Source organism: Haliotis rufescens, unplaced genomic scaffold (genome assembly GCF_023055435.1).
Source record: "Haliotis rufescens isolate VD_foot unplaced genomic scaffold, xgHalRufe1.0.p SCAF_2, whole genome shotgun sequence".
NCBI lineage: Eukaryota > Metazoa > Mollusca > Gastropoda > Lepetellida > Haliotidae > Haliotis > Haliotis rufescens.
In genome coordinates this window covers 53,736,337-53,763,850 of record NW_025963890.1, presented here as the reverse complement: position 1 = coordinate 53,763,850, position 27,514 = coordinate 53,736,337, and the positions used below count along the sequence as shown (strand labels likewise).

Sequence of the window (27,514 nt, the reverse complement as noted above, 5' to 3'; positions counted from 1 at the left end):
TTCGAAACTAACTTGTGTAGCTTTATGTTATGATTTAAGGTGAAGGTCGTTGAACATGTGTACACGCAAGGTAGTTGCAATTATCTGTTGTTGATGGTTGTGTGTAGAGGTTGAAAATCAACGTTATCATGGTGAAGAATAGAAAGAAAGGCAAGTATTTCAGCTCTTAATTCATATCAAATAGAGTATACTGCAATAGGAGAAATTCTGTGGTTTTAAATTGGATGCCATTGCCAGGTTAGGCAGGCTAAACATTCATGACAGCTGCAGACACTGTAGTCAAGTGGTCATGGTTGCGTGTGCAGAATTTGTTGCTGAATGAACTTTTAAGATTGATAATTGATTTAATTGTAGATATTCTAGCTTACTACTTTCACTTGTGTCCACATAACTCAAGACAGCTTCCTTGGGTCATTAAACAATAATTCTGGAATATTTAGGATTGGACATGCATGTAGACAATAATAGACCAATGATCATTAAGTGATTATTAAACACCCTTAAATCTTAAACATGTTAAATGTATGACTGTCAACATGGTCAATGCAAGGTTATTACCACAACGCTAGTAAATCATAATCTATGTACTGTGTTTCTCTTACCACTTGAACATTTGTTGTTCTTAATGTGTATATATATAACCGTCCTGTCTTGACTATTGGACACCATCATGGCTCTCGGTTAGCTAAGCACATATCTGCCATGATACCTGTTGAGGGAGATCATTTGAGGGGACATAATTAACTGTGGTTCAGATTAAAGGGAAACATCACTCCAACTCTCAGTTGTTCAGTTGGCACCGTTTTAATTAGCCTTCATAATCATCAGATACCAAATAGTGTCAGCAACCCAACTAACTGGGTTTCAGACCAGTGATAATTTATCTCAAATTTCACTTTTTTTATTGACCAAGGTTGTAATCACTTGTTTGTTTTTGTACATAATATATGTTGATTAATAGCTTCACCCTTTAAAGTTGTGTATGCACTGATCATGTTAATCAACAACAAAAACACATGTCGGTTTGGCTGCAACTCATAATTTATTGTATACCATTGTTATATATGGTTTCTCCTTCACGCCTCCGATAGGTTTCGCTTTGCGCAGCGCAACAAGAATAGAGCTGAACACAAGTTGTACCAGTCAAAATTTTATTCATAATTGGCAATTATTGAATCCGCAAAGAAAAAGCCCATCCATATTTCAATACTTGCACACTTGAAGTGTTGGTTGTTTCCCTTTAACATGTTTATGGAGGTTTCCCTGAGATTTTACTTTTCCATGTTTTCTAAAAAAAAAAAAGAAACACATATCCGCAAATATGATGTGTATGATTAGAACCACTATGTACCAAAGGAATTTTATTGAAACAGATTAGTGTTCTAATGAATGCTTAAAATATGTCTTTCTGGTGTGAGATTAGGAACACTGTACTGTATGAAAGTGTTCCAGAAACGTTGTGTATATTGAAATACCTAGTGAGAATGATGACGCATAAGTGCATACTTATAGGGGTGGTGGGGTAGCCTAGTGGTTAAAGCGTTTGTTCGTCACACCGAAGACCTGGGTTTGATTCCCCACATGGTGTGTCACCATGCATGGTCACAAATATCAGCGTTTAAGTAATTAAGTAGACAATGTTTTAATTTTCACACCCCTGACGAACATGAAAGGCACAATGTACATCTTTCTGTTGTCATGGTTGCAGTGCCGGATGTTTCCCGTGAGGAGCTGATGGTGATGACGGTCACAGAGATTATCAATCAGCTGATCAAAGCTCATCAAGAGGGCAGAGATATCAATCTGAACAAGTATGTCACTGTCACGATGATTTGATGTCATGAAATGTTATTGGTAAAAAGTGGTCTTTATCATGTTAAGCAGAAATAATGTTGACATGCCATTAGATGTTTTAGAGGTCATAAATGTAAAATTTCGCGTAGATAATTGCTCATGATATCAATCACTTGAATATTTACAGACCGCCGTCACCTAGCTAGAATATTGCTGATGGTGGCTTCAAACAATAAACAAACAAAACAATCTAAATATGTAAAATATGTAAAATTATCAAAATATGAAACAAATATGAACTATGATGGTTGCATGTGTTAACATGGTTAAGATTAAGGCTAAGTCATTTGTAGATTGATTTAGTGGAAGAACCTCTGTCAGAAGCTCCAAACAATATATATATCTAAAAGCTGGTGAAAAGGTCAGTGAGTACATTTACATCCTGACAAGCAAGGGTGTTGGGGTAGCCAAGAAGTTTTTATTGTCATGCAGAGGCTGGAATATTGTTAAACTCATTAAAGTGGCTACAACAATATTTGGGGTGGTCGGGTAGCCTAGTGGTTAAAGCATCCGCTCGTCGCGCCGAAGACCCGGGTTCAATTCCCGACATGTGTATAGTGTGTGAAGCCCATTTCTGGTGTCCCCCGCCGTGATATTGCTGGAATATTGCTAAAAGCGGTGTAAAACCATACTCACTTACTCACTCACTACAATAATATTTAGTAAACCAGTATGCAGAGAATAAGCAGGGATGGAAATTAACCTAAAACACTGACTAGCCCGATAACATATATGACCAAAAATATGTTAAGAATCACCGTGCCAAGTTGCATCCAAGGATAGGATAGTATAGCATGTTGTTTCAGATTTGCTCTTTTGTACAACATGGCATTGAATACATACATAGATAGGCTTTGTATTTTATATACATATTTTGACATGATTGGAACAAATGGAGAATTGGTATTTTGATATGTTTGTGAAGATGGCATAGTCTGTCTTTTGTCTAGCTTGATCTGTTTTTCTTCCTGTTTCTATGGCCAGATCAGGATCATTCTCCTTATGTGACTTGATCATCATAATTCTCTCTGCACTATGTTGTGTAATGGTACAATCTCATTAAAATCAGATCTCAGTTCTCGCTACCGCAAAACAAAGATCTGATGACATCCCATTAGGGGTCACGTCAGAACGACCTTTCATCCGATCAATCAGAGCATCGCTTACCAGATTATGAAAGTGACAGTTGGAATGTGATTTCTAAACATGCAACCTCGAAAACTTTAACTCCGAACGATAGTTATGGGTTTAACGACCGAATCCATAGAATCTAGACCATCTATTAGCCATTCCAGAATGTTCTTTTGTTCAGGTTTCAAATTTGTAATCGAGAATTTGTCAAAATATGTTTTAGTCGCCAATTTGAAAAGTGCCGTAAAGCACGAGAAAGCTGCCTTCTGATTGGTCATTCAATTGGTCGGTCAAAGTTCGCACAAGGTCGGTCTGACGCGACCCGTAATGGGATGTCCTCAGATCTTTGTTTAGCGGTAGCCAGAACTAAGATCTGATTTCAACGAGATTGTGAAATGGTATTTCCTCAGAGTAAAGACCCAGATCTCCAGCAAGTATGGATTATCGAGTCAGCCACGCCTTGTTGATATCATTGCTGCAGTGCCACATCAACATAAAAAAGTAAGTTGGTTGGTACTGGATAAACATGTATTCACAGGTACATTCATTGTATCATAGCTGGCTAAGATATTGTATCAAGTATCATTGGTCACAACTTTGAATTTTTGTTGTTGAAATATAGTACCATTTTAAGGGGCATTAGATGATCCTAACTTTGCCTTCAAAATCCTACCTAAATGACATACCATAGGTTTAGGACCCCCTTTGTGGTCTAATGGATAGAGCATTTGCCTGTAGAGTAGAAGGTTGGTGGTTCATACCAAAAGACGTTAAAAGATGTTACATGTTGTTACCCTGCCTGCCGTTAGTTATTATGGGGATAAAACAAGGACTAGTTGTCTCAGAGTATACACTGCCTGGGTGGGAGATCCATGTTAAACTGTGTCATGGTATCTCAGTGATCTAGCACTAACAACAGCATTAGTCCCGACTAGTTCATGCAGACAAACAGACAGACGCATGCACTATAATTTTGAACAAGACATTAAAACCCATTTGACCACTACCATGGGTAGAGGGACGACAACCTTTCAACCCGCAACTGTTGTAAGTATGTGTTAAGGTGTGTGAGTTACGATCACCTTAGTGCTAAGATTGCATTATACAACGGCACCTTGGTAATCAGTGCAAGCTCCTCTTGTGAGGGATCCAGTATGCATTTATTAAATCACCAATTCATCATTTTGTGTCTATCATGTCCATATTGTTGCAGGTTCTGTTGCCCAAACTGAAGGCGAAGCCCGTCCGAACAGCCAGTGGTGTAAGTAGCACACAATTGTTCTGCTTTCTAGCAGCTGGGTCACCATGGAAGATTGCATTCTATACATGTATTTCATATTGTTGTTCTGCTTTCTAGCAGCTGGGTCACCATGGAAGATTGCATTCTATACATGTATTTCATATCGTCGTTCTGCGTTCTAGCAGCTGGGTCACCATGGAAGATTGCATTCTATCATCCAAAACTGGCTCCCACAGGAGATATCGCTTGGATGAGATCAAGCGATATCTACACTGTAGATATCGCTGCAATGAAATTACATCACAATGCTTTGCAGACCATTGTGACGTCACTGGTTACCATGACGTCACAATCAAATGACATCACTAATGGCTCTGCTACTGAAGCCGTTTTCAGTACTTTTTACACTGAAGACACTGCTAATTACTGTCTACAAATTGAAAAAGTTGAAAGAATGATGTTGGATGATAAATAAAATCTCACCCTCGTGTCTTTTGATATCAAATATATCAACACTCGTTGATAAAAGTGGCAAAAATCCTCGGCAAGCCTCGGAATTTTTCCACTTTTATCAACTCGTGTTGATATATTTGATATCAAAAGACACTCTGGTGAGATTCTCTATCTATACATGTATTTCATATTGTCGTTCTGCGTTCTAGCAGCTGGGTCACCATGGAAGATTGCATTCTATACATGTATTTCATATTGTCGTTCTGCGTTCTAGCAGCTGGGTCACCATGGAAGATTGCATTCTATACATGTATTTCATATCGTCGTTCTGCTTTCTAGCAGCTGGGTCACCATGGAAGATTGCATTCTATACATGTATTTCATATTGTTGTTCTGCGTTCTAGCAGCTGGGTCACCATGGAAGATTGCATTCTATACATGTATTTCATATTGTTGTTCTGCGTTCTAGCAGCTGGGTCACCATGGAAGATTGCATTCTATACATGTATTTCATATTGTCGTTCTGCTTTCTAGCAGCTGGGTCACCATGGAAGATTGCATTCTATACATGTATTTCATATTGTCGTTCTGCGTTCTAGCAGCTTGGTCACCATGGAAGATTGCATTCTATACATGTATTTCATATTGTCGTTCTGCGTTCTAGCAGCTGGGTCACCATGGAAGATTGCATTCTATACATGTATTTCATATTGTTGTTCTGCTTTCTAGCAGCTGGGTCACCATGGAAGATTGCATTCTATACATGTATTTCATATTGTTGTTCTGCTTTCTAGCAGCTGGGTCACCATGGAAGATTGCATTCTATACATGTATTTCATATTGTTGTTCTGCTTTCTAGCAGCTGGGTCACCATGGAAGATTGCATTCTATCATCCAAAACTGGCTCCCACAGGAGATATCGCTTGGATGAGATCAAGCGATATCTACACTGTAGATATCGCTGCAATGAAATTACATCACAATGCTTTGCAGACCATTGTGACGTCACTGGTTACCATGACGTCACAATCAAATGACATCACTAATGGCTCTGCTACTGAAGCCGTTTTCAGTACTTTGTACACTGAAGACACTGCTAATTACTGTCTACAAATTGAAAAAGTTGAAAGAATGATGTTGGATGATAAATAAAATCTCACCCTCGTGTCTTTTGATATCAAATATATCAACACTCGTTGATAAAAGTGGCAAAAATCCTCGGCAAGCCTCGGAATTTTTCCACTTTTATCAACTCGTGTTGATATATTTGATGTCAAAAGACACTCTGGTGAGATTCTCTATCTATACATGTATTTCATATTGTTGTTCTGCTTTCTAGCAGCTGGGTCACCATGGAAGATTGCATTCTATACATGTATTTCATATTGTCGTTCTGCTTTCTAGCAGCTGGGTCACCATGGAAGATTGCATTCTATACATGTATTTCATATTGTCATTCTGCTTTCTAGCAGCTGGGTCACCATGGAAGATTGCATTCTATACATGTATTTCATATTGTCGTTCTGCGTTCTAGCAGCTGGGTCACCATGGAAGATTGCATTCTATACATGTATTTCATATTGTCGTTCTGCTTTCTAGCAGCTGGGTCACCATGGAAGATTGCATTCTATACATGTATTTCATATTGTTGTTCTGCTTTCTAGCAGCTGGGCCACCATGGAAGATTGCATTTTATCATCCAAAACTGGCTCCCACAGGAGATATCGCTTGGATGAGATCAAGCGATATCTACACTGTAGATATCGCTGCAATGAAATTACATCACAATGCTTTGCAGACCATTGTGACGTCACTGGTTACCATGACGTCACAATCAAATGACATCACTAATGGCTCTGCTACTGAAGCCGTTTTCAGTACTTTTTACACTGAAGACACTGCTAATTACTGTCTACAAATTGAAAAAGTTGAAAGAATGATGTTGGATGATAAATAAAATCTCACCCTCGTGTCTTTTGATATCAAATATATCAACACTCGTTGATAAAAGTGGCAAAAATCCTCGGCAAGCCTCGGAATTTTTCCACTTTTATCAACTCGTGTTGATATATTTGATATCAAAAGACACTCTGGTGAGATTCTCTATCTATACATGTATTTCATATTGTCGTTCTGCTTTCTAGCAGCTGGGTCACCATGGAAGATTGCATTCTATACATGTATTTCATATTGTTGTTCTGCTTTCTAGCAGCTGGGTCACCATGGAAGATTGCATTCTATACATGTATTTCATATTGTCATTCTGCTTTCTAGCAGCTGGGTCACCATGGAAGATTGCATTCTATACATGTATTTCATATTGTTGTTCTGCTTTCTAGCAGCTTGGTCACCATTGAAGATTGCATTCTATACATGTATTTCATATTGTCGTTCTGCTTTCTAGCAGCTGGGTCACCATGGAAGATTGCATTCTATACATGTATTTCATATTGTCGTTCTGCTTTCTAGCAGCTTGGTCACCATGGAAGATTGCATTTTATACATGTATTTCATATTGTCGTTCTGCTTTCTAGCAGCTTGGTCACCATGGGAGATTGCATTCTATACATGTATTTCATATTGTCGTTCTGCGTTCTAGCAGCTGGGTCACCATGGAAGATTGCATTCTATACATGTATTTCATATTGTCGTTCTGCTTTCTAGCAGCTGGGTCACCATGGAAGATTGCATTCTATACATGTATTTCATATTGTCGTTCTGCTTTCTAGCAGCTTGGTCACCATGGAAGATTGCATTCTATACATGTATTTCATATTGTCGTTCTGCTTTCTAGCAGCTGAGTCACCATGGAAGATTGCATTCTATACATGTATTTCATATCGTCATGGCTCACTTCAAGTGTCAAGCTTCATGTTGGTATCCCAAACTTACTACCATTGAGATATGTCATGAATCATGATAAGGGTAACCATTGCAGCACTACTTCTTTGTGATAAAGTTTGTTTGTTTATTTGTTGTTGAATGCCGCACTCAGCAATATTTCAGCTATATGACGGCGGTCTGTAAATAATCGAGCCTGGACCAGACAATCCAGTGATTGACATCATATGCATCGATTAATGCAGTTGGGATTCAATGACCTGTATCAACCAAGTCAGTGAGCCTGACCACCCGATCCCGTCAGTCGCCTCTTACGATAAGCATATTGTGATAGAGAGACATGTTGCTGTTGTAGATTGCTGTGGTTGCTGTGATGTGTAAACCTCACCGCTGCCCTCACATCGCCATGACAGGGAACATCTGTGTGTAAGTCACAAGCTGCAGTACATTTAGTTAGCCTCTCACTTATAGATGAGGGGTGGTTGGGTAGCCTAGTGGTTAAAGCGTTCGCTCGTCACTCCGAAGACCTGGGTTCGATTCTCCACAGGGGTACAATGTGTAAAGCACAAATTTAATACTTTTCCTATCTCACACTCTGCATTTCTTCCTTCTTCTTTCCATCCTTCTGTGAAAATGTGCTTGAACAAAGTTTTCAGCATGCATAGTGTGAATTTGGATAGGTTTATAAATATGCAATTTAATGTAATATTTACAATTTCTGGTGTCCCCTTCCTTGGTATTTCTGGAATGTTGCTAAAAGCGGCATAAAGCCATACCCAATCACTTTAGGTGAGGAACTTGATTTTCTTAGACACTTGTCAAAAACCAAGAGGATTAGTCTTATGAGCCTTTCCCCCATTATGACCGTCCTAAAATAAGGTGGCTAGGTTTGTTTTTGTAGCTTTTACTTTAAATGACTGGCAATTTTTGCTAGTCACAAAAAATACAGACAATGCTGCAAAAGGGTCAGGAAATTGGAAACATGCCCATTCTTGTGTTTTTGCCATTTTATACACTGCCTATTCCTTTTGGGTTTAGCTAGTTTCTGAATACTGGATTAAAATACAAGTAATCTCTCTGTGTTAACTTCATGAAACACACTTAACATTTTGTTTTCAAACAATGTGGGACCACTTATTGCGGCAGGGTGTTTATTATGTTGAATATAGAGTCTATATAAAGGACTTTGTGTGATGTTTTTTTCAGGTACTGTCCCGGTGGTCCGGACTCAGACTTTGAATACTCCACACAGTCATATACAGGATATGAGGTGAGTAGGGATCCATGTTGGAATAGGTCCCCAGCAACCAGATGCTTTTCTCCCAGTAGGGATCCATGTTGGAATAGGTCCCCAGCAACCAGATGCTTGACTCCCAGTAGGGATCCATGTTAGAGTAGGTGTAATATCAATTAGTGATTCTGCTGGTCCAATATGTACAGACCACTATCATACTTCTGAATGCTGAGGGGTGGTCGGGTAGCGTCGTGGTTAAAGCGTTCGCTTGTCACGCAAAAGATCCAGGTTCGATTCCTGACATGGGTACAAAGTGTTAAACCCATTCCTGGTGTCTCCCTCCATGATATTGCTTGAATATTGGTAAAAAGCAGCAAAAAAACAAACTCACTCACTCACTGAATGCTGAGTGCGTCGATAGGCAAACAACAGCATGCAGCCAGATTGAATCAGGTGGGCCGTCGTCGTGACTTGGCGGCATCTTTGTTTACTGCTCACTCATAATATTGACCACTGGTTTGTCTGGCCCAGATTTAGTTTTTTACAGAAGCCATGATGTAGCTGAATTATTCCTGACTGCAGAACACTACAGTTGTAGTCTCCATGGTTTTGGCAAATATGTGTTACAATACATCACATATTGTGGTGTTCATGATGCTGATAGGATGCACATGTTCATTGTTTGAGAGGCATTTCTTAGAAGTTGATAAATGACAAAAAGACAAAATTGATAGATACCAACTTCTTTATCGGTATAAGGATCTATACCAAAACGTCACTATAATAGTACATCAAAGAAGTTGATTTCCATAAATTGTGTCTACTTTGCACATGTTCAGTTTGACCGCCTGTGGTTTCAGCCGACGTCCATGAGAGCAATCCGAGCCCGATACAACCCGTATCTCCAGACCCGGCACCGAGTGGAGCAGGTGAGCTACAGTACACAGTGCCTGTTGCACTGCTGTTTGTTTTGCCTGATTTACTATAATGTGGCTAAAGATTGTTGCAACAGTTACATATCATCAGTGTTTGGATTCCAAGGCAGGGGGAGCTGTTGGGTACTCCAGTTCTTGAAGCATTTACTACCAAAATCTTTAGACCCGTGAAGGTCCGGGGTAGAATAGGTCTTCAGCAACCCATGCTTGCCGTAAAAGGCGACTATGCTTGTCATAAAAGGCGACTATGCTTGTCATAAAAGGCGACTAACAGGATCGGGTGGTCAGGCTCGCCGACTTGGTTGATGCATGTCATCTATCCCAATTGCGATGTTCATGATGTCAATCACTGGATTGTCTGGTCCAGACTCAATTATTTACAGACCACCGTCATATAGCTGGAATATTGCTGAGTGCGTCGTAAAACAACCAACCAACCAACCAACCAAAATCTTTGGTTTGATTTGTGACATGGGTGCCATGTGTGGGACAAAGTCTTGGGTCCTCAGTATCATATAAGTGGATCCTTTTGAGGTTCCGGGTTAGAGTTGGTCCCCAGTGACCTATGCTGGACATAGGAGGCGCCTTAATGGATTGGGTGATCAGGCCTGGAGACTTGGTTGATTGTGTGTCATCATACCCGGACGATGTGGATCTTTGCTCATTATATCTATCACTGGATTGTCTAGTTCAGACTTGATATTGCTTGTGGGTTTCACCGAACTTGTCTGAGACCTGCATCATATTGGGCTTTCCTCCCACATTAAGCTGACACGCCGTGATATGACTGGAATACTGTTAGAAACGGTGTTAAACCCAACTCACTCACTCACTCAGACTTCATAATTTACAGGCCGCCATTATGTAGCTGGAATATTGGTGAGTGAGGCGTTAAACACACACACACACACACGCGCGCACGCGCACGCACACGCACACGCACACGCACACAGATCACACAGATCACACAGACCCCCCACCCCCCCACCCCCCCACCCACCCACCCCCACACACAACCCACACACACACACAGGATTGCAGGAATGTTTGGTGTAGCATTGCTTCCTGGTAACTATGGTAAACCGATTATTCTATTTATAGCTGAAGCAGCTTGGACACAGCGTAGACAAGGTAGAGTTCATTGTGATGGGCGGGACTTTCATGTGTCTTGCTGATGAATACAGGGACTACTTTATCAGAAATCTCCATGATGCGTTATCAGGCCATACAAGTAGTTCTGTGGATGAAGCTGTCAAGTAAGTTATACAAAAGAATATATTATCACGCTCCATCTCTGTATGTTTCTGTGAATATTGATTTTACTCATTCATACATGCAGCAATGATATTTATGTCTTGTAAATACTGGTACACAACAGTAACTTTGTATTTGTTTTTTGTATGGTGTTGATGCTTTCCACCTTGTCAGAGTTAGCTCCCTTCCACATCTTCATGATGGAAACTATCTTTGACGTGCATGAAATTGCTTTTGATACAGTTTCTCATATTTTGCAGATACTCAGAGAAGAGCAAAACAAAATGTATTGGTATCACAATTGAAACAAGACCTGATTATTGCCTTAGGAAGCACTTGAGGTAAGATTTGTCATCAGATCCTTAACATTGATAATTCACTGATGCTGTCTTAAAGGACACTTTAAAATGATTTAAAAAAAATAAATCATTGATCATTAAGAATATTTGTATCAGTGTATTAAGATCTCAGTGTGTATGTATGAAATTTTTGAAAGGATAGAAAATGACAATTCTCGCACAGTACTTACCAATAGTTGTAATAAGTTATCAAATATCTAAATATCCATGGCATCCTTTCAGTGTAGATTGTTGAATGCGAATGTCAAGATGAAGTTGGGATTCAAGGTCAGAATTGATCCCCTGTCTCCCTGCAAATCTTTAAGGGATGACTAATGAGGATTGGGTGGCCTAGTGGTAGAGTGTCTGGAAAGCGGAAGGTCCAAGGTTTGACCTCCACTGGCGTCATACCAAAAGACATTAAAAGATGCTACTTGTTGTTACCCTGCCTAAAACAAGGACTGGTTGACTCGGAGACAGTATACTGTGTCTGAGTGGGGTATTCATGTTAAACTGCTGCATGGTATCTCAGTGTGCTAGCACTATAAATCAGCATCAGTCCGGACAAGTACAAGCAGCCACACACACACGTGCATGCACGTCGCTGTACAAGTGCAATATTCTTGGATGCAACATTAAACCCCATTTCACCTCACCTCCTGCTGTCACGCACTGGTCTCCCTGGCGAAGACTTGATTATTTACAGGCCACTTTTCCACATAATGTAGAGGGACTACTGTAGACTGTCACGTAAAACAACATTCACTCAACTCAGTCACTTACTCAAAATATCTGCATCAACATGTTTCATTGCTAAACTACATGATGAGGATGTAGATTTGTCTTTTAAGTTATTTTAAGTATTTTGAAAATAGGATTTTTATGTTTGTTGGTTGTTTTATGTCGCAACCAGTGAAGTTCCAGCTAAATATGGCAGCAAGAACAGAATCTGGGCCAGATAAGCCAGTGATTCATGTCCGCAAAGTTGGGTCAGATGACATGCCAACTTCCAAGTCACTGCCTAGCCCATGATTTACTTGCCTCTAACAACAAGCAGTAGGGTGCAGGGTCCTGTTCCACAAAGCGATCATATCACTAAGACTATTGTAAGGTTATGTTAAAGTTACGATCACCTTAGCGCTAAGATCGATGTGTGGATCGGGGCCTTGGCGATCTCTTCTAACCCTGGTACCCAAAGGTTTGTAATGTCTTGTATGCTATGTTACAGTGATATGTTAAAGTACGGGTGCACCAGGCTTGAGATTGGTGTCCAGAGCGTGTATGAAGATGTGGCACGGGACACAAACAGGTGAGAGGATGCAGACTCATCCAAGTCCAGGAGTCAGTTCCAGACATTGTACATAGGAAATTAAGCACAGCCCATATGTGCATCATGAGGACAAGAACTGACAGTTCCTATAGGGTGGGGAAAACATGCAGGCCTATCTAGTAATGATAAAGTGCCAGGATCGTGTTTCATACTAATTTGTGAAAGTGTCTTTTTCAAAATCCTATGTAGCAAGTTAGCAACCAAATTAAGTTGTTCATGTATTACAATTTGGGAACATGTGTAGAGATGAAGAGTATGAATACTCATTTGATGTTTTTTATGGTTTTCTACACTTGTTATCTGATACTCTTATTTAGGGGTCATAGATTCCTGAAGAAGCCATGGACAAGATTGTAGTCTGCTTCTTAATTGCAATGTCATGTCAATGTGGGATTTTGTACTTTGTTATAAATTGGGTGATTGAATAATATATAATAGCTACGCAATAATTTGCAAAGAACAATGAAGAATGAAGTGTGGTTTATTTCACGACAAAACATTGTATGGAGATTTGAACTTTTGCTCGCAAATTGATGATGTATATTGGACAACATTATTTTTGATAGGGGAGTGTCCAGCGAGTTGTTCCCTATAAATATAACTGGATAAAGAGATAAACGCGATTGCCAAACGATCGCATCCAAAAGCAGGAGAGATATGACAGTCGGTATGATAAACAACTCCTACTCGTCGTTTATTTCTTAAATGATAAATTGCAATTATGGTTTGATGGTTGTACTTCATATTTCAGTCTTACGAAAATGTTCTAGGAGAATCATTCTTTGCATATTGTTTGACCTTTCCTTGTCCAGAGGTCACACAGTGCGGGCGGTGTGCGAGTCATTTCAGATGTCAAAAGACGCAGGGTTTAAAGTGGTGGTTCACATGATGCCGGATCTCCCCAATGTGGGATGGGAGAGAGACATCGAACAGTTTATTGTGAGTTGACGCAATAATCATTTGTTTAAAATTCAGATAAGGGGCAGCCAGACACCAGGGCTGGCATGTCTAATGAAAAGCCAGTCTGGTTAAAGACTTGCCAGTCCTGATTATCAGGTCATTATCAAACAGCCCATCATGGACAGTAGAATGGGCAGGTGTATATACAGGGTATGAAACTCCCAAAATTTTCAGCCAGACCACAGGACTGGCTAGCTGAAATACTTGCCAGCCCTGACCAAAACCTGCCTGCCCACTATAATCATGTTCCTCAGGATAAGCTAATGGGGTTTCTTTTTGGTTACATTTTATCATTCATCTTTACATGTGAATTAATGCTTATCATCGGGAAATATTTTGAATATTTTCACATATGAAATATAACCCGACCGTCGGGCAGGGGGATTTGAAAATCTGGCAGCCCGAGTTGAAATCAACCCGTCTCGGACGGTCGGGCAGGCAGGTATTTCGAACACTGGTATATATTAAACACTGATGTGTACGATTAAGGGCACATAAGGCTTTAAAACCCCAGAAAGAATTGGTTCTCAGGCAATGGGTTTTAAAAATTTCGTGCAGACGAACAGTGTCTTTTTTTTGTGTGGGGGGGGGGAGGCTGTTCAAATTAGTATGTAAGCAAATAAACAGTTGTGCAACAAAATAAACAGTTGTGTACAATCAACCTGGGAAATGGCTTCCCTAAATAACTGTATTCCGTGACAAGTAAAATACTGGAATACAGTATTTGACTACTGTTGGACTCTTTTAAATAATATTTTTAAATTTTTTTTTTAACAAATAAATAAATAACAACAAAACACGCGACAAACTATATGATGATGCGGGCGGTGCCTGAGAACCAAGACTGTAAGTTTTTGTAGCCTTACGAACAAATCAAGTAACAATGATAACACCACCAACAATAATACAGACGGGATTGGCTGATAGACTTAAACTTTTGATTCTTTCTTCAGCTTCTAAATGCTACTTAAAGAAATAGAAACATGAAAATAGTATTTAAAAATAGTTAAAAAACATGATATGACCACAACATCAAGGGGGTGATAATTCATGTTGTGGCTTTTATTTTGTTTCAGGAGTTCTTTGAAAATCCAGCATTTCGACCAGATGGTTTGAAGATTTACCCCACCCTTGTTATTCGAGGCACAGGTGAGACTGTATGTCTGTGATACAGTGTCTGGCTACTTCAACTTAAGAAATAAAAGTACTGTATTGGTATACGAATTGTATCGCCCCCTCAGTATAGGGATATTGTATCACGATCCTACTATATTGTTACACCTATGGTCCAGGCATTGCTGGCAATGGGACAAATAGAATTCCAGTGGATCATCCCAGGCAGCATTACACAATTGGGCCAACAGTGGGCCAATGCCGCACTGAACATTGGGCCAATGTCGTTTGCCGGCAATGGGCCAATGCTGTTTATCAACGATGGGGCAGCATTGGGCCAACATTGGTTGTCATTTGTGAGCCATCATTGGCCCAATGTTGGCCCACTGTTGGTCCAATGTTGGTCCAATGTTGGTCCAATGTTGGTCCAATGTTGGCAAGTTTAAAATTACCTTTCCTGTAATTTCAGACTATGGTAAGTAGTTCAAGGTTATGCAAGCGACAGTGAAGACTTAACGATGATTTTCAAAGAAACTCATTAGCAGTGTCACCACAGTGTTTAAAATAAAGAAATTCTTGGTCAGTCTACCACAAAACTGTATAATGCAAATCCAATTCATCAAGTCCTGCATAGTCGGAAAAATGTAACAAACAACCAGGTGATCCATCTCCTTGTTTATTTACATGTAAATAGCTAATATTTGAATAAATATGCCTCCCAGAACATTAATGATGTGAATTTGAACACACGTATAAAAGTAATATGTGTTCTTAGTCTGGTTCAGCAAACTACTCTCCATTGGGAGTAGCTGGTGCAGCTGCGGTAGCTGCTGCCTTCTTTTGTAAGGCCTTAAGGATCCTCTCCTTTCTTCCTCCGTCCCTGTCAGGGGCATAGCGAAACCACAATTTTATATGATCTTCTATCTCATTATTTGTTTTCTGGACCAGTGGGTTCTTTCGGGTGGCTTCTGCAACATAGTTGACATGATACAAGCTACTGAAATCTATAACACTGATTCGTGACATAAATGTGTTAATTACTTCACACAAACAGTTTTAGGCACATTTATATGTTTATGCTGGTAAATGTACAAGGATTGCGACGTTTTACACTGAAAGACTAAAAATGAGTGTGACGTTGTTTCAAGTTGTTTTCAAGACAGTTTCATGTCTTAGCAATTATCAAGGAATATGTTGAGGCGAATTAAGATTGAAGCTGTACTTACTAATGATAACATCCTTTAGTGGCATATCTTTAAAGGCCCTCTTCCCGGATGTCCCTTTCCAATTTATTTGTTTTGCCAGCTTGTTTGTTATGGCCGCCGACAGGATGCGTCTCACCGTGTCTGCAGCGCTCATGCCCCCGATGACACCAAGTTGTGAGACCTAAATTATATGTAAAACATGCATGGTATAGTTACAATTACATATTCGTATTATGGAGACAGCTTTTATAGTTTGTTTTCTTAAAATAACATAACATGAACGAACGAACATTTATATTTGAATGAAGTATAGTTACGGATTACGAATGAAGTCAAATTAATATTGTATGAAAGCCTAACTGGGTTGGGATGGTTAGCGTTTCCTTTAAAAAACACGCTTGTAGAAACGTTGAAAGTAATTATGTTTTATTCTATTTTATATAAATTATGACAATACGGAAATTAGCTAAAAACTTCAGCTGCCGTAATACAGAAATGAACACGTATTTTTAATCGTGCCTTTGTTGTAGGATGTAATATATAAAATTAAGACCATTGAAATCGTATTATTACAAATGACGTTTCGCAATTTAAAACAATGGGCTGGAATATTTACCACACTCCTGAATAGAGTAGCATCCGACAAAGAAGTGTTTGCCTCCTCCAGGTCTTGAATATTGTCAAGAGGCAGGTCTAAGGACGGTTGCTCAGATGTTGATTGTGCTGGAGCTGACATCAATAACAACAACTGGTTAAGCAGTCTGTTGTTTTCCATCGTGGTCGCTGTGTTGGTTTCGATGGCTCTGATTATTTGGACAACCTCTGTTATAAAAAGAAAAATAGCAAAATAAATTATATCTCAAAATTATTCCGGATATATTGTTCCATTATATTTCCACAATACTGCAACATTAACATGCTTTAGTTCATTTGAGGTTAGTGATCAGCCCAACTAAAATGGAATTGTTTTTTAGCATCATACATGTCAGTTACTTCTTTCCATATACGGGGGCAGGGGTGGCCAAATCGCCTGCAGGCGCCACAATTCGCAGTGCAGAGTTGCGTCCCTTGGGCACGCCAGAAATCTATGCGTGTGGGGTCTGATTCGTTCCCTTTATGTTTCTTGGTTTGTCGGCATTATACCCGTGCTCGTGGGTTTCACCGAAGTGGTAGACGTCTGAGACCTGCATCACTTCGGGCTTTCCTCCCACATTAAGCTGACACGCCGTGATATAATTGGAATATTGTTAAAAGTGGCGTTATACACTACTCACTCACTCACTCACTCATTCATTCTTGTCATATACCGTCATTGACTTTTGCAGAGAATACCATTGATAAATTTCTTACCTCTGCTGGTACCAACAGATGTCAATGAACCTGTTGCTCTTGATGGAAAACTAGTTTGCGGTCGGGCTGGTGTACTAGGGAAATCTGGCATTGGGCTGTGTGAAGAGGTTGAAGGTGTCACCAGTCTCGCCCTGGTTGCTGATGGCCAAGGAGATGACAAACTTCTGTCTGTTGTGGGCGTTGTTAGGCTTGAGTTTGAAGTAACATATGCATGCTCCTTTTGATGCGCCGATTTCCTTGGAGATCGTCGCAGAACCAGGGGTTCGTTATCAACCTCAGTCGGAACAGGAGGTGGTGTAGGCAGCCTTCTAACCATGCCACTCCTGTCCATAATTTTGGTCTTTTTGGTGTGGGTATGGGGTTGCCTTTCCTCTTCGTCCTCACTGTCAGTTGACAGGTATTTAGTAGGTGGCCTACACAAGCAATTATCAAATTGAAACCATTTTTCTATAAGAAGCTTTGGCACAAACTGCTGAATGGACAAAACATGTACATTCAATCATGTAAAACATTATGATAAAGCCAATCACAAAGACATACATTTCAGAAACAGAGAATTATTTACGGCATATTCAGTTTTATTTTATCTCTGTAAAATTACTGTCAAAGAAGATAAATATGTATCTGACATTATAATACCTTCTTTTCCTTGTATCTATCTGTCCCTCTTCCTCCATCTCTGTATCCAGGTTGGATGTCTCTTCAGCTAGTGGCAACTTCCTCCTAGCCTTGTCATATGATGCTAAAATATAATATATTGACAGGTTTGGTCGTCAGATAAAATGTAATTGTCATCATGTATAATAGATTATTATACAAACTGTATAGGTTCATGATTACTGAAGAAAACTTTAAACTCATGTGATCTATTTTGGAATTGCTTGATATTCTGTACTGACACCAAATACACCATGTAAAAAAATGTTGCCTTTGTTACCTACTAGTATATCAGTTATGATGGCAATGAAAAACTTAGCTTCTATTTTCCTAGTAATATATATAAAGTAACTTACCATTCTTGTACATGATGGATATTTCATAAATCTTCCAGGTATCCTTATCTGGTTCGATTGAAGATTTTACGGCTCTGTCCATTTGATTGGAGTTCTTGTATTTCGGCCAGTAGCAGAACCTATCCCCTTCCAACCACGTATCAGGAATAAGGCCGATTTCATCACTTTTCAAGAACTTCACAATGCAGTGCATTTTCCTGTGATAACATTTGTCATATAAATCTACCAATATACAAAGTGTAAACAGGTACAGTCTCAGATAGTTACATATAACTATTCCTCAAGTTGTTTCTTCATGTCAACTCTGTAATTTATTTCTCACTGTGCATAACGGGTATTGCTATGAATGAATCATGTTTTGGTAAAAGAACATATTTGCATTTGATGAGTGTCAATTTTCCGACAAAAATGTGTCTCGTTAATCGTGAAACTTTGTGGATTCCAATGATAGATGAAGAAATAGGATATGTAAAAAAATCACTCTTGTCCATAAATTTCTCATAAATTATACTAATGTCCTGATTGGAATGTAACAAAATATTCTTGATGATTACCACATCATTGTCCAATTTTACACAGTTATTTCCTCTGGAACATGATATCAGAAAATCATCCATTTGTAGCTCCTTATATTGTTTAACAGAATCTAAATCACGAAGCAGTGGCCCATGTGTGTGTTCATATTTAGGTTCTCTTGTTTTGATGATAGAGTCATTATTCCGCTTAATAAACTGCCGCTCATATATTCTCCTTATTACTTGTTGAAGGGGGCGGTTTGGTGTACGTAGCAATCTTTTCAACTTTCCCAAGTAGTTTTCAAATACAAAAGCTGAGTAATTATCTAATGGACCAAATTTCTTGACGTCTTCAGACAAATGTACTAACCCGTGTACATTGTATACGAGCATGTCGTTCCCATATATCTGGGCAAAATTTTGCACAAAAATACAAAGAATTTCGTTCGCGTAACTACAGAAATTGTTTACGAGCTGAGGACTTGCCAAACATGTAATTCCAACAAAGAGAAGTAAGAAATTCGCGTAAACATGAGGAGATAAAATTTCACTTAACGCTACAGGACCAGTGTATAAACAAAACAATCTATATTCTGTTGCCTTCCACCTATCAATTTCATGTAATGATCTCCCCTTTCTACAAAATTCCCGCGGAATGTAGCTGCTATATTCAATTAGTCTCTCAGACAGCATGTTTACTGCAGTTGATCCTATCCTGCAACCAAGAGATACCGGGCCTTTCATCCATAACATGAGTAACTTCTTCATGACACCAAGGCACACTAAATGCATGTAATCGATTGGAAATTGTGAAACCATTCCAACAGATAATCGACTGAATGGTGACCTGCCATGTGCATGGTGTTCTTCATCCCTCATTTCATCAAACTTGATATCTGTTCTTAAAGCCGCATTTATTTCAGGAAATGTCATTTTGTTTATATAGATCCCGCTTTGCGTACATTTGTCACATCCATAATAACCACTGTGTCCTTTAACTGCCTTCACAAAGGCCCGAGCTGGTGTATCACAAATGACACACGACAACACAACTTCCATAGTTGTCCCTAAATAATCAAACCCATCGCGCTCCAGTAATTTCATTTCTTCCACAAAATCTTCAAGATATTCATCAAGTTTAGCTGGTTTGGAACAGCCATAGAAAAGACCAATGATGAAGGGCTCTCCAACATCAGGGCTAACTATTCTTCCAAGTATTGGCCAGAATTGCATGGAAGTACTTTTAAAAACAGGTAGTCCATCAATATTTACTTGAAATGTGACTGAAGATGATGCATGTACATCTGACAAACAACTACAAGAAAGTTGATGTGAAATGCCATTTGCGATCCCAAAGTGAAAATATTTGCCCCCGGATATGTCTTTTACATCATAATGTTTTGGAGTATGTAGTAATGATCTTGGGTCCTTTGGTAGAGTTGGATAATCAGTGCGAAGTATCTCCAATAATGCTGCCAGGGATTTCTGAGTTATCTGATATGATACAGCCCATTCACCAAGTTTACTCCGCATATTGTTATCCTTTGAGCTTTCACAGTCGGATTCAGTGCTCTCGTTTTCACTACTGTCTGTAATAATACCTTCAGGGTGTATACTTGCATGAGCTTGTTGGAAACTATGATCAGTCATCAATGGCATGTCATTATATGTCGTTTCTAAGTCATCTGTATTGGTAACATATCTGTTCAAGGAATCATCAAATTGATCCGAGTCATCTACTGCGTAGGCAAACGTATCACTGGTAACTTCTTGTTCTGTATCTCCCTGATAATCCTCCTGATAATCCTCATTGTGTGGTGCTGATGTTATGGCTTGTATATGTTCGGCTACCCTGTCCCTTACCTTACGACGCTTTGTCCAGTACGAATCATTCATAGTTATGAGAAACTAGCTATTGTTTCGTGGGAATGTACTACAGTCTGGTTTGATTTTAAATTAATCTGCTGTAAATGCGTCAGTGCATGTGTTGTAATTAGGGAATAATTTGGTCTATATATTTGTTTCTTAATTATCACTTTAAACTTTGCAGAACTTTGAAAGAAATCAGAAAAACAAACTAAAAATGCTCAAATTAATACTGGTTATCGGTAATATATTTGTTTTCATGAAAATAACATTGGTTCGCAGTATAGCCCAGCTATTTAATTGAGTTCAAATCATATCTTGAGGCACAGACATATGAAACTATTACATGAGAAACAATTACATTTACACTGAATTCACAGATGTTAACACGAACAAAAGTAGACCAATGTACAGATCACACTTTTTTACTATGGCGCCAGTATATCAGATTTCATGAAATTAATTATCTCATTAATATAGCTCTTTCTTCCTCAAGAACATTAAGGATATTATACTTATTTTACGCCAAAGTGGTTATCTGTTAGGAGGATTCTGTAGATTGATGAAAATCATACTTACTGTTGTTGAAATGGGGAAATTTAGAGACAAAGATATCAACAGGAAGAATGACCCACTTGTAGAATGGAATGTAACCGTTAGCTTGATCCGCGGTAAAGTGATACATAAACAGTTTTTATTCCTTATTATAATTATTTGATTTCTCTAAATAATTACCAGAGGCATATATTCCTTATTTTAGTACTCATGACCAAACAATTTATATATATATCATTTTTTTTCTTCCTATAAAAGATGGTATTTAATATCAACTTTGAGTGTTCAGGGCAGATTACTGATAAGAGCGTGGCACTGTATGGGGCTACTGTCGCCTTGCGAGGGTGTGAGCGGAACCCAGCTGAGTTGTTATCTGGCATTGGCTGGCCCACGTTGGCCCGCTGATGGGCCAGTGCTGCGAGAGCGATGCCGGCACTGGCGATACTGGCAACGCTCAGCCAGCATTGGCCCAATTGTGTAATGCTGCCTGGGATGTTGGTATGTAAAATATGTAAAGCTACTTTGAGAATGATTGGACTCAGGGCCCTGGATAATCAACTGACAATCACATATGTTAAGTACATTTTTTAATGTGGAGGGAAAACTCAAAGATAAAACATTCAATGTTTTTTCACAGGTCTGTACGAGTTATGGAAGACAGGTCGATACAAGAGTTATCCCCCCAGTGTACTTATTGACCTGATTGCCAGGATCCTGGCCCTGGTGCCGCCCTGGACAAGAGTGTACAGAGTGCAGAGGTATGCTGTCATATAGTAATTATACAAAATGTACTGAATTCCCCAATTGGGCATTTGAATTAATGTTGAGATTTATAGTATGGAAAACACAATGCTAGTTTAAGTGGCTAAAACATAGGCTCGTCACGTTTAAGGCTGGATTCGATTGTCCATTAATTGTGTACCTTGCTAGAATATTGCTGAAAGTGGCATGAAGCCATCACTCTCTCTCCTTCTCTCTCTCCCCCTCACTGCCCCCTCCCTCCCTCTCTCTCCTCTTTCTCCCCCTCACTGCTCCCCACCCTCCCTCCCCCTCTCTCTCGCTCCCTCACAGTCCCCCCTCTCTCTCTAGAAAATGATGTGGCCCACTTGATGCAGGTCTCTCTCTCTCTCTCTCTTGTGTGTAAATATTAAGAATAAAGTCTCATATGTTAAGCAATAGCAACTGATGAAAGTGAATAGAGTCCTGTTGAAAACATGATTGAGTTGAGCAACAAACATGTCACCGTCCTGACCCCCACAGAGATATCCCCATGCCGCTAGTCACATCAGGTGTGGAACATGGCAATCTCCGAGAGTTGGCGCTGGCGAGGATGAAAGACCTTGGCACCCAGTGTCGGGACGTCCGCACACGGGAGGTGGGCATACAGGAGATACACCACAAAGTGAAGCCGTATGAGGTGAGTGTCAGTCATAGTCAGGAGGAGGACCGCATGGGCATGCAACATGTGACCACTTCAGGGAGATTTTCAAAATCATTAGCTGGTTCTAGAAACTGTTATACCGTTCAATAACTTAAATTACCATATCAGCTTCTTATGTAACAGTGTTCTCAGCAGTAGTACATTACTATTAATATAATTAATATATTTTACACCTCAGTGCAGTACAATCTTGTGGGGTGTTATTCATGAGGGACCAATCAGCTGGTAAAGTGATGGAAAATGGTGACATTCAAAGAAAGAAGTTGTATTCATATCAATCTGCAACTTTAGCCTCTTGTCGGAAGCTTGAGTCTTGTAAACAGATATTAGTAGAACATTTGCGATATTAAAGTGTGAAAACCTACTCTAATTTACTGTGGTTTTCTAGCAGATATTTCGGCATGGTTTGTTGCATATATTTCCAGTCACTTACTTGCATGGTCCAGACTTGATTGTTTACAGGCTACACTCTCTCATTCACCAGATTCACCATTCTCCACGATCTTGTGCCCTAGGTCTAGACATTGTAAATATTGGCGAAACGGAGACATTGTATGTGTGTAAGTAGGGGAGTCTTCAACTCCTAGTTGATATACGATATGAAATTTACGTCAACTCACAAAGTGGGTTTTGAATAATTTGAATCCAATTCGCTGATGCTCCCAATGTGCCTTAAAATGTGTTGCACCTGGTTGTCAGGCGGAGCTGATACGTCGAGACTATGTAGCTAATGGTGGCTGGGAGACGTTCCTGTCATACGAGGACCCGGAACAGGATATTCTGATTGGCCTACTTCGGCTGCGCAAGTGTTCTGAGGAGACGTTCCGTGCGGAGTTGAAGGGCGGCTGTTCCATTGTGCGGGAGCTGCACGTGTATGGCAGCGTTGTTCCGGTCAATGCACGGGATCCCACCAAGTTTCAGCATCAGGTTAGTATGAGTGTGTACTTCCTGTACAGACCCAGCGGGACCTGGGTTAATGGGTTGATTAAAGAGACTGGGTGGATTGTGTGTCATCGTTGCTTGACGACATGTTAGATTGCTCATGATGTCAACCGGGGGCATGGGTGGCCCAGTCGTCTAAGGCGCCGCGATTCGCTGTGCAGAGTTGCGTCCCTTGGGCACGCCAAAAAACCTATAATTGTGGGTTCGAATCCCCGGTTCGCCCCGATTATGTTTCTAGGTTTGTCAGCACCATACCCGTGCTCGTGGGTTTCACCAAAGTGGACCTGCATCACTTCGGGCTTTTCTCCTACTTTAAGCTGACAGGCCGTGATGTAACTGGAATACTGTTAAAAGTGGCGTTAAACCCAACTCACTAACTCATGATGTCAACCACTGTTTTTCTGTCTGAGATTTAATTATTGTTGAGATATAGCAGGAATATTTCTGTTTTGTACTGTCCCCAGGGAATTGCGACAGGTCTGGAGTTACCTAGAACACAGGATGCCATTCTTTAACTTGGGTGGCAGAGTTTCCTGAACTTGGGATACCTTGTGCATGTATAGGGATGAAAATGGGGTATCTTGACAATTCTAGAAGTTCCTCCAACAAAACAAAGTGCATTAGTATTTGAGTAGAATGTGTATTCAGGCATTATAATCCCTGAAGAATACTGACATTATGTAAAGACAAAGACTGGAAGTAGTCACTGTATCATGCCAGTTGCAGAAGTAGTCAGACGGTCTAGAAACTCATGCTACTCTCATGAACAAAAGACAACGACGATGATGACGACGACGACGATGGTGGTGATGATGGTTTTGATGATGATGATGATGATGATGATTGGTGGTGGTGGTGGTAATGCAGTGATGATGATGATGATGATGATGATGTGACTAATACTGACTCTACTTCAGGGTTTTGGCATGTTGTTGATGGAGGAAGCAGAGAGGATCGCTCGTGAAGAACATGGCTCCCACAAGATGGCCGTCATCTCAGGTCTGTTACCCGATATCCATTACAGTCCTCACACACAATTGTCCTTCTGTTATGGATAACACATGGTCAGGTTATGTTTGTTCCTAGTTTTACACAATGTCTAGGCAATCTACCAAGAAGACTACGGAAAAGAGGAAACAAACATTTCAGTATCAATAATGTTGACAAAAATGGCAAAACAGAAAATTACGAGTTAAGAATGCTTGATAGAATTTGACTAGGCCTAGATAAAAATAATTCTGAAGACTGTGAGAAGATAATCTTTAGATTTTCATTCTGGCAAGGGGTGGTAGTGTAGCCTTGTGGTTAAAGCATTGGCTCGTTATGCTGAAGACCTGGGTTCAATTCCCCACGTGCACAATGTGTGAAGCCCATTTCCGGTGTCCCCCGCCATAATATTGCTAGAATATTGCTAAAAGCAGATTAAAACCACACTCACTCACTCACTCTGGCATTCCACGAATTGAATTAGTGGTTACTACTTGTCTCCTTCTGAAACATGCAAGGTTGCCTGCAAATAATGAAAAATGATTTAATCATATTAAAACGAGACTAATGATTAACCAATGATTTCCACAGGTGTTGGTACAAGGAACTATTACCGCAAGATTGGCTATGAGTTGGAAGGCCCCTACATGTCCAAGTCACTTCTCTGAGACTCCTGTCACCGCTGTTACTAAGTGATACATTGTGATACAGCACCAGGCCTGTGGCATTAAACAGAGATGATCAAAGTCCCGGACTGAACACAAGGAGGAGCAGTAGTGTTACAACTATCTTTTGTCTGGAGCTACATACAGGCTACCGTCTTTGTCTGGACCTACATACAGGCTACCGTCTTTGTCTGGACCTACATACAGGCTACCATCTTTGTCTGGAGCTACATACAGGCTACCGTCTTTGTCTGGACCTACATACAGGCTACCATCTTTGTCTGGAGCTACATACAGGCTACCGTCTTTGTCTGGACCTACATACAGGCTACCATCTTTGTCTGGAGCTACATACAGCCTACCATCTTTGTCTGGAGCTACATACAGGCTACCGTCTTTGTCTGGACCTACATACAGGCTACCATCTTTGTCTGGAGCTACATACAGGCTACCATCTTTGTCTGGAGCTACATACAGGCTACTGTCTTTGTCTGGAGCTACATACAGGCTACCATCTTTGTCTGGAGCTACATACAGGCTACCGTCTTTGTCTGGACCTACATACAGGCTACCATCTTTGTCTGGAGCTACATACAGGCTACCATCTTTGTCTGGAGCTACATACAGGCTACTGTCTTTGTCTGGAGCTACATACAGGCTACCATCTTTGTCTGGAGCTACATACAGGCTACCATCTTTGTCTGGAGCTACATACAGGCTACCATCTTTGTCTGGAGCTACATACAGGCTACCATCTTTGTCTGGAGCTACATACAGGCTACCGTCTTTGTCTGGACCTACATACAGGCTACCGTCTTTGTCTGGAGCTACATACAGGCTACCATCTTTGTCTGGACCTACATACAGGCTACCGTCTTTGTCTGGACCTACATACAGGCTACCATCTTTGTCTGGAGCTACATACAGGCTACCGTCTTTGTCTGGACCTACATACAGGCTACCGTCTTTGTCTGGACCTACATACAGGCTACTGTCTTTGTCTGGAGCTACATGCAAGCAAAAATAGCAGTTATAAAATGTGCCCATCTCATTGTACATATAGCCATGACAACGAGATGAAGCATCAGACATCCATGGTAACTAGTGACAGTCACAGGTGGCCCCTTGACTTTGATGCCACAATTCACTGTGCAGAGTTATGTCCCTTAGGCGTGCCAGAACCCAATGATCGTCAGTTGGAAGCCCATTTACACCTTGATCTGTTTGTCAGAACATTCTCGTGAGTTTCAATAAATGTCAAAACCTGGAGTGGGTTTTTCTACCACATTAAACTGACCTGCCTTGATATTATTGAAATACTGATCAAAGTGGCGTAAACGCCAACTCACTCACTCACTGGTTCTCACAGCAACTAAACATGAAGTGGACTTTACAAGGAGTCATCTTCAAGTGTGATCACAATATCCACAATGTTACCTTGAACACATCTAGCTTAATTTTGAAAGAAAACAAATTGATTTGGTGACAGTTTTTTTATATAGGACCGTTGGACTATTGTTCCAGTTGAATATGTATATATATATATATAACTAAATATGTAATGAAATAATATGAATATAAAACCTTTGACCGGAAGCTTTGCACTGTATGTTATTTATGTAATGATAATATGAATATAAAACCTTTGACCGGAAGCTTTGCACTGTATGTTATTTATATTTGGATTCCAGAGTAGAAGAGCCAACTGTTGATGTTTGACCTGGTTGATTGTCATGAGCCAACTTTTGTTGGTTGTTTGACATGGTTGATTGCCTGCCATACCAGATTGATGTGGATTGTTGTTCATGCTATCCACCACAGTTCATTATTTACTGGTCATTGTGATAATGCTGACAATTTGGTGACTACAGCTTTACAAACTTGTAAATAAAGGCTTCTGGCATGACTGAACTCTGCACTGTGAAATGGGGTGCCTTGGATGACTGGGCCACGTGTGACCCCAGATGCAAAAATAAACAGCTCTCAATTCAGGGTTGTAGTCCTGGCTAAAGTAACACTTCACAGAATTAAACTTTCGAATCAGTCAAAAATTGTCATGTTCAAACCCACACTGCATCTTGTATGTGTCTCCAATTACCATGACCCAAAGGCTATGGTAAATATTATTAAATATCACATACTGCTACACATCTATGCTTTGGTGAAAACCACCCAACTGATGTGAATTACAACATCCTGTGAAGATCCTGGTTAGAATTGATCGTCAGCAACCCTTGCTTGTCGTAGGAGGCGACTAACAGGACCGGGTGGTCAGATTGCTTTGTGCATGTC

General features: G+C 40.1%; 2 protein-coding genes across 3 annotated transcripts; one reads left to right on the top strand and one right to left on the bottom strand.

Annotated features, from left to right (window-relative positions):
* On the top strand, window positions 1–26,514 carry LOC124140636 (elongator complex protein 3). The gene is made up of 17 exons (XM_046508309.2): window positions 1–150; window positions 1,709–1,811; window positions 3,396–3,486; window positions 4,199–4,246; window positions 7,875–7,945; window positions 8,726–8,789; window positions 9,614–9,682; window positions 10,790–10,944; window positions 11,203–11,283; window positions 12,509–12,589; window positions 13,423–13,549; window positions 14,647–14,719; window positions 21,825–21,945; window positions 22,448–22,604; window positions 23,328–23,555; window positions 24,488–24,569; window positions 25,149–26,514. The coding sequence occupies exons 1-17, from the start codon at window positions 129–131 to the stop codon at window positions 25,223–25,225; spliced, it is 1,650 nt and encodes a 549-aa protein (XP_046364265.2). The 5' UTR covers window positions 1–128; the 3' UTR covers window positions 25,226–26,514.
* On the bottom strand, window positions 14,999–21,677 carry LOC124114342. 2 transcript variants are annotated; one of them, XM_046474855.2, is made up of 7 exons: window positions 21,212–21,677; window positions 18,252–18,448; window positions 17,878–17,980; window positions 17,239–17,651; window positions 16,505–16,710; window positions 15,910–16,069; window positions 14,999–15,651 (listed from the first exon to the last, which is right to left on the bottom strand). In XM_046474855.2, exons 2-7 carry the CDS (start codon window positions 18,442–18,444, stop codon window positions 15,473–15,475), a joined length of 1,254 nt encoding a protein of 417 aa, XP_046330811.2. In that variant the 5' UTR covers window positions 18,445–18,448; window positions 21,212–21,677; the 3' UTR covers window positions 14,999–15,472. The 2 variants fall into 2 exon arrangements, with proteins under 2 accessions (XP_046330811.2, XP_048256116.1); XM_048400159.1 differs by lacking the exon at window positions 21,212–21,677 and having other exon boundaries at window positions 18,252–18,454.
* Window positions 26,515–27,514: the final 1,000 nt, after the last annotated feature.

Excerpts from the sequence above, each read along its gene's own strand:
- LOC124114342 (XM_046474855.2), bottom strand. The coding sequence starts at position 18,444 with ATGCACTGCATTGTGAAGTTCTTGAAAAGTGATGAAATCGGCCTTATT. Across the intron at positions 17,652-17,877 it reads ATAGATACAAGGAAAAGAAG|GCCACCTACTAAATACCTGT; the intron begins GTATTATAATGT and ends TTGCTTGTGTAG. Across the intron at positions 15,652-15,909 it reads ACTAAAGGATGTTATCATTA|AAGCCACCCGAAAGAACCCA; the intron begins GTAAGTACAGCT and ends ACTATGTTGCAG.
- LOC124140636 (XM_046508309.2), top strand. The coding sequence starts at position 129 with ATGGTGAAGAATAGAAAGAAAG. Across the intron at positions 151-1,708 it reads GGTGAAGAATAGAAAGAAAG|TGCCGGATGTTTCCCGTGAG; the intron begins GCAAGTATTTCA and ends TCATGGTTGCAG. Across the intron at positions 4,247-7,874 it reads CCGTCCGAACAGCCAGTGGT|ATTGCTGTGGTTGCTGTGAT; the intron begins GTAAGTAGCACA and ends TTGCTGTTGTAG.